This window comes from Histoplasma capsulatum, genomic scaffold, assembly GCF_000149585.1.
Source record: "Histoplasma capsulatum NAm1 scaffold_7 genomic scaffold, whole genome shotgun sequence".
Taxonomy (NCBI): Eukaryota; Fungi; Ascomycota; class Eurotiomycetes; order Onygenales; family Ajellomycetaceae; genus Histoplasma; species Histoplasma mississippiense.
In genome coordinates, this window is record NW_001813976.1 from 1,970,388 (window position 1) to 1,980,442 (window position 10,055).

The window sequence follows — 10,055 nt, forward strand, 5'->3', positions numbered from 1 at the left end:
TCAATGGTGGTGGATTCAATTCCAGGATGATTTCACCCCCACTTGCACTACTGAGTTAGGAGCCTTCGCCAAGTTGGAGCCTGAGTTCACTGCTCGACGTGTCAAACTCATTGGACTGGTAAGTGGCCCCTACCAGCCATTGCGTAGGAAGAACGAACGGCTGAAAGAGTAAAAGCGAGCATTGGCTAACTGGAACCCCAAATTTTTCCTTTGTCTAGAGCGCCAACGCCCTCAAATCCCATTTCGAATGGATCAAAGATATCGACGAGGTTACCGGATCGAACCTGCAGTTCCCCATCATTGCTGATGCTGATCGCAAAATCTCATATTTGTATGATATGCTTGATTACCAGGACACCACAAATGTTGACGAGAAGGGTGAGTATAAATGAACCTCCGCCCCGGTTTCCTGCCATGAATCGGGAGGGGGCGTCAGTGACTGATTTAACGGACCCACAGGAATTGCCATGACCATCCGCTCCGTCTTCATCATCGACCCCAACAAGAAAATCCGATTGATCCTTAGTTACCCAGCCACCACTGGCCGGAATGCTGCTGAGGTCCTGCGAGTCATCGATGCGCTTCAGACCACTGACAAGAATGGTGTGAACACCCCCATTAACTGGACATTGGGCGAAGATGTCATTATCCCACCGACTGTGAAGACCGAGGACGCGATTAAGAAGTTTGGTGATGTCAGAATTGTTAAACCGTAAGTTTGGTCCTTGTTCCTCTGTCCGTCGGATAAATTCTGTCACAGAAGCTAACTTGTCATCTTTTCTAGATACCTCCGATACACCACTCTCAAGAACTAAGGTCGTAAATGCGTGTGTCTGGGGAAGAGCCGGTTGGAGTGATATTTTGTAAAAACCTGATGACCTATGAACATTGTTCTTGGTATTATTGTTCCTTGGTTTATTTTACTATTTTTTTATTAATTGAAGCGCGCCATGTTATAACAGAAGATCAATCCATAAAATTTTAACTTACCAATAACCAAATTGGTCCCTAACAGGTAACTTGTCTTTTTGCATTCCTCAAACTTTCCACCTTTTGTCTTGCACGTTGCAGAAAGTCAGCCACTTGTTTCCTTCATCCCCCAAGAACATGAATGTTCTGTTTCATATCCAGGTTGGCTCAAGCTGCCAACCAACTAGTAGACTCAAAGTGAGACTCCATGCAAGTCGCCTTATTCAACCCGTGGAACTGAGAACGACTTGAATTGGTTTGAAACAAAACAGTATTCTTTTTGCGGAGCCACCACTCCAGAGCATTTGTGAACACAGCGAGCATCCAGCCAAAATCAGTCATAAAGGATAATGATAACCGGCAAGCGCCAAGTCACGCCGCAGAATCGGTTAAACTTTCGGCCCGGTCACGGGAGCCCAGCGGATACTGCCCAATCAGAGGATTACAATGTCTGTTTGCCGGCTTACATCATTCAGCCGCATAGTTAGTTAGTTAGTTAACCACAACGTCGTTTCTTTTGGATACTTCATCCCATCCCACCAAGAATATTAGTACACTCAGCGTCCATTGACACTGACTTGGCTGTTGTGAACGAGTGGGCAAGCCTCAGGGAGTCTGATTGTCTACCGTCCTCATCATGCCGTAGACGGGTCCTGCGGTTCATGAACTCTGATCGTTTACATCCTGCAAACACTCCCTATCGAACAAACTATTGGAAACCGAGGCTCTCCCTATACTACACAGTGCAACCTTCACTCCCGTCTCAAACTATTGGTCTGCGCACCAGCCAATTTCAATTTCCTCCCGCCGGCCGGAGATCCGATACACTGTCCTTAGCTGTTCTCCACTCCATATCGAAATTCCTGTACGATTTTGCAAACGCGATTCGCAACTGGCGTTGGATGAACTAATTTTAATCCTCAACCTCTCCCTTGTTTTCCAGCCCCACTTGACCAACTTGTTATGGTAGTGCAGACGGCATACATGTCAGACAAAGAAGAGAGGAGCATTTGACGAAATTCTTGCAGTCGTATGTTTAATCCCCTATGATTTTGTTTGATTTATATAAGACTTTCGTCTCGCTTTGCCTCGATCCCTCCCCTTGCACCCAACTTTATGTTTTTTAGTCGAATGGCAATATATCCACCCATTGCATCCTTCCTTATGTAGTCATTTAGCTAACCATGGCGGGAATAGGCTTAGAACGTGAAACTGGCAAGCCGGTTGAAGGAAGCAGCCCTACAAAGGCGGTTGCAGAATCCTCGACCCCGGCTATACCGCCGCCGCCGCTTACCCCAGACACCTCGAAACGATTTACCTCTGTCATTAAATACTTTCGCTCTTCAAAAACTCGCAGCACTACCATATCTACAACTTGGCCTTCGAGAAGATTTATTTCAAAGAACTCCGCGAAACCTCCGTCGGAGGAATCTTCCCGCAATAAGATTCCTGAAGCGCTCCGTCTCACAACACCAACTACTTCCAAATCACCAGACCTTGATCTATTTCGAAGCCCCAGTTTACCCGTCCCCGCAGCTGTGTTGGAGCCTGGCCTGAGGCAGAATATTGAGTTAGAAAGGAGATTTCTAGAGTACCAGGAACCGAGGGAGACATCTCACCGGAAAAGCTCATTACCTTTTCTTGAACCTGGAGTTGCTGATTCTGTGCCAAAAAACCCGTTGCGAACTGAAGTGCCGTTTGTGAAAGCTTTTTTTGAATCACCGCTAGTCCCGTCGTCTAACAACAAAAAAGCCGATACATCGAGCCCACCTACCGAAAGTGTACTTAAAGCTATGGCATCAAATAACCCCATTGGGGGCCAGTATGATTCATTTCAAGAGCAAAATGCGGGGCCGAGTACTACAACCGGGAACCAAACTGCCCAGTCACCGTTGCCGAACGGTCAAAATTCATCATCCACTCCAACAAATTTATCGGGTTTGGTGTGTAATGTTCATCGAACGACAGGGCGAGAACCCCGTCCCCTCGTAGGGCCTTCTAGCACTGTTCTGGGAGATAAGCTATATGTGTTTGGCGGGCGGGTACAGTCAAGAAGCAGACCCGAGCTATTAACTAATGAGATGTACGAATTGGATTTGGTGCGTCGTCATTGGACTAAATTAGAAACAACGGGAGATATTCCTCCTCCACGTTATTTCCACACCGTATGTGCGTTGGGCGATTCAAAACTAGTATGCTATGGCGGCATGTCTGCGAAAGCTGCTCTTCCAAATCAACCACCTGCGACTCCAAACAAAACTTCCCAGCGGTCAGGAGAGGAAGCACAGCAAGGAGTTGTGCTTTTGTCAGATGTACATATCTTCGATGTCCCTAGTAGAACCTGGGTTTTCATTCCGACCGCCAATGCCCCCAGAGGGAGATATGCCCACTGTGCAACGATTTTACCGTCAAGGGCTACCTTCGGTTCCTCGAATGCTCCCATATCTGCCCTCCACCATAATCCGTCTTCATCCAATCCACACCAAGGTACATTAGGCGTGGAGATCGATGGATATGGCGGGGCGGAGATGATCGTCGTTGGTGGCCAGGATACATCGAATCATTATTTTGAAGAAATAAATGTTTTCAATCTGCGAAGCCTAAAATGGACTTCGACCACCTCTCTTGACCGTAGTTGTGGGGCCTATCGCAGTGTTGCCACTCCTTTGCTCGGAGTGAAGCCTTCTAATATTGGAGGTGGAGTTGAGGTGGAAGGGTTCAGGGACCCGACGAAGCCGGATGCTCAGAAGCCAGATCCACTGCTGTTGATATACTCGAATTACAATTTCCTAGATGTCAAATTAAACCTGCAGCTCCGTACATCTGACGGGAAGCTTACAGAGAAGTCAATGAATGGCACGGTTTCACCTCCTGGCTTACGGTTTCCTAATGGGGGCATTATCAATGGCCATTTTGTGGTTAGCGGTACCTACCTTACATCGTCCAAACAGGAGTACGCAATGTGGGCTCTGGATTTGAAAACACTCACATGGGGACGTATTGATGCTGGAGGAGCAATTTTTAGTCACGGGAGTTGGAATCGCGGTGTTTTGTGGAGCCGGCGAAGCACATTTGTCGTGATTGGACATCGGAAACGAAGTTTAGTTGAGGACTACAACCACCGGCGCATCAATTTCTCACACATCTGCTTCGTGGAACTCGAAGCGTTTGGCCTGTATGAGAATCCACGACGAAGCGCCCCAACTTCGGGGTATGTGTCCGTAAGCAGCCCCATGGTACCTGCGTCGCTACAAGCAAAGATTTCCCAGCAAGGTGCGGGGGGGCGACCATTATCTACGACAGCGGAAGAATTGGGCAGGATGGCTCTATCACTTCGGGAACTGTCTGATATGGAGCTGCTCACTATTGGCGGCGAGCGTATCCCAGTCAACTCTCACATTTTGGCTCGTCGTTGGGGCCCATATTTTATTCAACTTCTCCGTGAATCTACAATCGCAGAAGAGAACATGTCAGATGCTGCTACCGTACGCCAGCAGACTTCGTCTCACCCTAGTCGCAATTCCAGCATCACAATAACACCATCAGTGGGAAACAATAGCAGTTATTCTGCCGCGACTACCCTCATCGGCCATACAGGCGCATCATCCAACCAGAGGACCCCGCCGTCACTCCTTCCAAACCTTGAAATCCCCTCCGCGCACACTCTTACACCGACTTCTCGCCCTAGAACCTTGTACCTCCCCCACACTCACCTAACCGTCCAACTGCTCGTTCATTATCTTTATACTTCCTCACTCCCACCCCCGGGCTCCCAACTCTGTACTCCACAGATCCTCTGCTCTCTCCTCCAGCTTGCACGACCCTACCAGGTAGATGGCCTCCTCGAGGCCACGGTCGAACGACTCCACCAAGTGCTGGACGGGCGGAACGCTGCAGCAGTTTTTAACGCCGCAGCCATGGCAGCTGGCAGTGGCCGTGGCACAGGCTTTGCCAGTGGACCGGGTGGAACCCTCGAAGTATTAAACGGGGTCCACTCGCGTTCCAACGCCGTCGCTTCCGCCATAGAACCAATGAGCATACTGAACCTCAACTCCAACTCAGACACGGAATCTGGAGACACATCGGGGCCACGATCGGGTACCGTGGGTGGTGGACCTGGACAGTCCCAGCGCGGCACACCAAGCGCCCAGCGACCAGCCAACCTACGCATCAACACCACAAATCTCAACACTGGAAATGCACCTGGTGGTTTTAGTGCGGGAGGCAACCGCAATCGCGCTGAATCAGTCAGCAGCGCGGCTAGCACGGCTACGTCTGCTTCAACAAATACCAGTCTCAGTTTCTCTGAGTCTATGGGCGTGGATGACATTGCTCGTCATAATGATCCCAATAATAAAAACAAAGATGATGACATGGTGGGCCACGAGCGCGGGCGGAGCAAGCCTGAACGGGAGATTTGGACGGGTGAGATTAGCAGCGTTGTTGGGCTACAGAAAAGGGGGTTACGCGGGTTGATGGAGGGGCGACGGATGAGGGAGAGGGGTGGGAGGCCGGCCAATCCGCCTGGGGCAGCTGGTGTTGGAGGTGAGGATGGAAATTCCACCGACACTGGTGGAGCACCACCAGCGATATCTGCGGCTCCGGCTGGTGTTGCTGTAGGCAGTGGATAGAAATGGAATGAATGAATGAGAAGAAAAAAGAAGGGAGGGGATTCTGTGTTTGTGCTCTCTATTGGCGTTTAGGGATTGAGATGATGACACGAATGCTTTACATTATCATGTTATTATGTTCTATTGTCCTTTTTTTTAGGTTTTGTTTCTTCGCCCAGGCCGCCTCTTATTTCTCACCTTTCTTTTTTACTCTTCTATGCTTCCACCTCCCTTCTTCCCTTCTTCCCTCCTCTTATACTTCTTTTTCTCTCGTTCTATTTCTATTTCTATTATCCCTGATCTCCCTTATTCCGTTGTCATTTCTAGCCTTTGACTTTGTTCCTTCGTGGATCTTATCGCATTATCGTATTTCATGATGCGAATCCGCTCAAGTTAGTGGGAAAAAAAAAAAAAAAAAGTAAACCAGCAAACCTCAAACTGTTAAAGCGTTCCATCTCCCTGGTACGACAAGTGTATTTATTTATGTATTCTTCATCGGGATATGTCTATTCATTCGCTTTGGTCTCAAATTCTATGATTTCGTTTAGGAAATTTTCTAGGATATCTCCGCCCCATATTTCACACTCGCTTGAGCATGGGACGAGTGCGGCACTTATAAAAAGAAAGGAAAAGGGAGATAGATAATAAGTAGACAAAGAAATTTTTAAAAATAAATAAAATAAAATAAAATAAAATAAAATAAAAATTAACACCCTCTAAAGCTATGCAAACCGCCAAAGAACTAACTAGATATATATATATATATATATATAGGGTCGAGTAGTTTGAAACCACATTGAAGTCCAAGAAGGACCATAGGATATAAAGTGAAAAGGGCCATGCCTAGGAAATGAAAAACCTGAAGAGGCTGGGAATTGATGCAGTGTATATACGGCGCAAATCGAAGGAAACTAGCTAAAAACCCTTTCCCGACACGAGGAGGAAGAATAGAGACATACCACCAGCAGCGACATAACGATATCCTTTGTCCAAAGACACCAGGTACCCACGTGGGTTGCTATGCAGTTAAATTTTATCTAAATAGTGTAAAACAGTCGCCAGGAAGAGCAAAATAAGAAGGGGGAACGAAGAGGGAAAGAGGAAGGAAGAGAACAATTCCCCCTCTCCTTCCCCTTCCGGCCCCTACCAACCCGGCCAACCCATGTGGCAAAGTAACGTTTCAGCGCTCCGGAACCGCTCTTGTCAGCACGCGTATATTATCTACAAACCCTTTAATAAGCTCCTCGTACTGGTTTTTCGGATCCCCTGCAAGTGCTAGGTCGCCTTGGCGGCGCACTTCGGCGGAGGAGATCTCTATTTCGAGTTCGTGTTCGAACTCTGATTGTGAGTTATTGGAACAATCCTAAATTGTTTTTGGCGGATTAGTGATATGTAACGTTGTGAAAAGGGAAACTAATGTTACGGATAGAAAGCACTATGGGGAAAAGAGGACGGCGAATGTGGTTAAGTCGAGCATGAATATGGTGATACAATTTTGGGCCTCCAAAGACAAATACAAAATTTCGGATACAAAACTGTGAAATGAAAGGGCAAATAAACATGGTTCGCTAACGTGGAGGCGGAAAAGAAAATGTATTACAAATTGACATACCTCTGTAGTAGCAACCTGAGTCAAATCAATTTGATACGCCAGATGTCTATAGCTCATACGATCTTTGTTTCTCGCACCACCTCGTGGTGCCCCGGTCCCAGCCCCAACCAACGAGCTCGGCTCATCAGGCAAACTGAGTTCGCTAATATCACCTTCGTAGTTCATTTCGAGATTGACACTTATTCGCCAATCAAGACAGGTTCTCGGACTGTAAACATCGAGATCCGCAATGCGACATTTGATGATCCGAGCAAGAACTGCGCCTGTTCGTTGGTCTGTTGTGACACGGACCTTGGGCTTATGGCGGGGGTTAAGATGGTGTTGGATTATAGGTGGGAGTGCGGAGGAGGATATTTGGTAGAACGTGTCTCGTTCCTTTTTGTGGGCATAGGTCAATGGGATGCGGGTGCCAGATTGAGATACTGAGGATTTCACGGTGTCATTGAGGAAGTCGTTGAGAGCTCGGTGTTGGGCCTACTTAGATATTATTGCCTAATCAGACATTTTTTGTCTATACAAAACATTGAAGGTTGTAGAAGGGGGTGGAAGGGGAGGTGTGGGGTCCTTACTAAAGACATTGAGCTTTCGAAACCAACTCGGATACTAGGATCATCTTTGGCAAGAACACACTCCGTAAGAGCCGGTATCCGGACGCGTTCTCCACGATTTCTGTCGACAAGCATGCCCAGCTTAGCTTCAACTTCGAGAACAGCGCCTTGTCCAACTACTGATCCGCCAGCAGGGCCTGCTCCAATATCTCTCCTCATAACAACCTGTTGGAACAAAAAGTCGCAGATCAATTTCGTAACTTCCTCGTGAGGGATGAACCCCGTAATGGACGGTTCCCACGGGCCCAATGAGGTAGCATTTTGGTCTATGGGCGGAGGAGGCCGGGAAGGGAGATTACCATTTGTCGGGGCTTCATCATTTGGTGCCTCTAGAATTGGATGCGGCTGCGAATGTAGGGGACGATCTCTCGACGTGAATTTGTCGGGCTGAGGTTCGTGGCTTGCAATGGCACGTTTAGGGGGAGGAGGGGCATTGAGCCCGGTGGGTATCGCTGGGGGATGGCCGCTGGTTCGCGGAGCTTTACGCGCGTAGATCGGAGGTTCATCGTATCGCCTTGGTCTCTTTTTGGGAATTTCGGATGGCAGTATAAGTCTATTCATAGAGTCCTCTGTCGCCAATTGCCTTTGGCTATTCGTTTTGGAAGTGGGAGGTTCACTCTGCCGCAGACGTTTGGTAGGTGGTGAAGTTGTTGGTGGTCGACTATTGCTTGCAGGTTGCGGTGTTTTCGGTGTGGAAGGAGGGTATTGTGACGGTATTGTATCACCGGCGTCATGTGGGTGCCCGGGAACATGAACGGCATTATTTCTGTTATTTTTCGATGTCGTGTCATCATCATCCTTACGATATGGTTGAGGGGTCTGATCACCAAGTTCGTTATCATCACTCAGTCTGCTCACATTTGCCACTGCAGTTGGGGGCTAATACTCACGTTGTTCTCCTCGGTTCTCATTGAATAATGGGTTTGACTCTCGCCACCAGGACCTTGGCTGTGCGCCGCCTGCACAATTGGGGATCCTGTATCTCTCTGATCCCGCAACTGATTATCTTGGCTGCTCCAGGGACCTGAGAGAGAGCGGTTTTGTTGAGAATCGAAACCGGAGGACGGTGGTCGTGCCTGATGTGGCGAAGGGCGGGAAAAGGAGGCTGAGGGAGGGCCAAGGGGTGTTCCTGGATGGGAGCGTTGTTGATTTGGAGAGAACGGCTGTGACTGCTGCGGAATAGGCTGATGTTGTGAAGCTCCAATGCTTTCACGTGGAGGATAAGAGTAACTCTGAGAGGAGGTAGGAGTTTGAATAGAATGGACGGATTGCGAGCGCTGCTGCGAGAAATATGATTGCGGGGTCCCAGAGCTCATAGCCTGAGGGGTATATGGGGATGATAGGGACCCTGCAGATTGATTGTAGGCAGAACCGGCGGAGGCCGGAGGGTAGTTGTCGCGGGAGACAGGTTGGTAGGTCTGGATGGAATGTGGTAAAATGCTCGCGCTCTGAGAGTGTTGAGCGGCACTGCTCAACGCTGGCGTATGTTGATATGGCGAAGTAGTGGATCCATAGGGTGAAGAGCCACCAGGAGAGCGTAGAGGTAGAGGGGGTTGGAGGTTGGGAGGTTGAGGTGGTTTTGCGCGGAATTCGGGGGCCTGCGGAGCCTGCTGGGTTGTGTGGTATGAGACTGGCGAAGCATCATCGTGCTTTTTCACAGGGTAGATGGAACCCAGGTCGTGGCCCTGAGGCTGTTGAGGGGAAGACGGGGAATGTTGCGCCGTGGGAAATTTCTGGACACCAGCAGCGGCGTCGTTATTGATGATGGTGCGCAAGTCCATGATCACGATAGTGGACGGCTGGCCGAACGGAGCCACATTTAAAGGCCACAAGTCCAGCTGGCCGTCCCAAGGTGGTAGCTAACGACAAGAGCGCAAAGGAGCCGGAACGGGTTCACTGGGCGTCTGATAAAGACCGTAATGAGGCGAGGTTGGTGAAGGACGCGAAATTTTAGTTCAGGGAGGTTTGGCGAATTTCCGCTTTGGGAAGTCTGCGATGGAAAAATCCGATAGGGCGGAAATAACGTGATCGAGGGGCTCAGCGCAAAGCTTACAACTATGCAGATATATAGATAGTATAGTCATTGGGTATGTATTTTCTTAGTGAATAATGTAGCACTAGAACATATATTATATCTTTTGGGTGAAGCTCAAAATCTTTTCCTGCCCTCATCTGGCCATTAGATTGTTCTAACTTATGATAACTGGGTTACTTTCTGGTTGCCAATGAATAAATTACTATAGCTTTCCCTGGCCT

General features: G+C 48.6%; 4 protein-coding genes across 4 annotated transcripts in view; 2 read left to right on the top strand and 2 right to left on the bottom strand.

Moving 5' to 3' along the window:
- The window catches only part of HCAG_06210 (thiol-specific antioxidant), a gene marked incomplete at both ends in the record, with an annotated part of 1,201 nt that extends 386 nt beyond the window's left edge, over window positions 1-815 (top strand). The window contains 4 exons of the mRNA XM_001538555.1: window positions 26-118; window positions 219-378; window positions 460-712; window positions 785-815. Coding sequence (XP_001538605.1) covers window positions 26-118; window positions 219-378; window positions 460-712; window positions 785-815 — 537 coding nt within the window. The remainder of the gene's footprint in view (window positions 1-25; window positions 119-218; window positions 379-459; window positions 713-784) is intronic.
- A 526-nt stretch (window positions 816-1,341) lies between these two features.
- On the bottom strand, window positions 1,342-1,633 carry HCAG_06211 (predicted protein; the record flags this gene model as incomplete). The annotated part of the gene is made up of 2 exons (XM_001538556.1): window positions 1,342-1,420; window positions 1,548-1,633. 2 exons carry the CDS (start codon window positions 1,631-1,633, stop codon window positions 1,342-1,344), a joined length of 165 nt encoding a protein of 54 aa, XP_001538606.1.
- Window positions 1,634-3,176: 1,543 nt separating this feature from the next.
- On the top strand, window positions 3,177-5,600 carry HCAG_06212 (conserved hypothetical protein; the record flags this gene model as incomplete). The annotated part of the gene is made up of 1 exon (XM_001538557.1): window positions 3,177-5,600. The coding sequence occupies one exon, from the start codon at window positions 3,177-3,179 to the stop codon at window positions 5,598-5,600; it is 2,424 nt and encodes an 807-aa protein (XP_001538607.1).
- A 1,159-nt stretch (window positions 5,601-6,759) lies between these two features.
- On the bottom strand, window positions 6,760-9,580 carry HCAG_06213 (predicted protein; the record flags this gene model as incomplete). The annotated part of the gene is made up of 4 exons (XM_001538558.1): window positions 6,760-6,942; window positions 7,192-7,665; window positions 7,761-8,618; window positions 8,690-9,580. 4 exons carry the CDS (start codon window positions 9,578-9,580, stop codon window positions 6,760-6,762), a joined length of 2,406 nt encoding a protein of 801 aa, XP_001538608.1.
- Window positions 9,581-10,055: the final 475 nt, after the last annotated feature.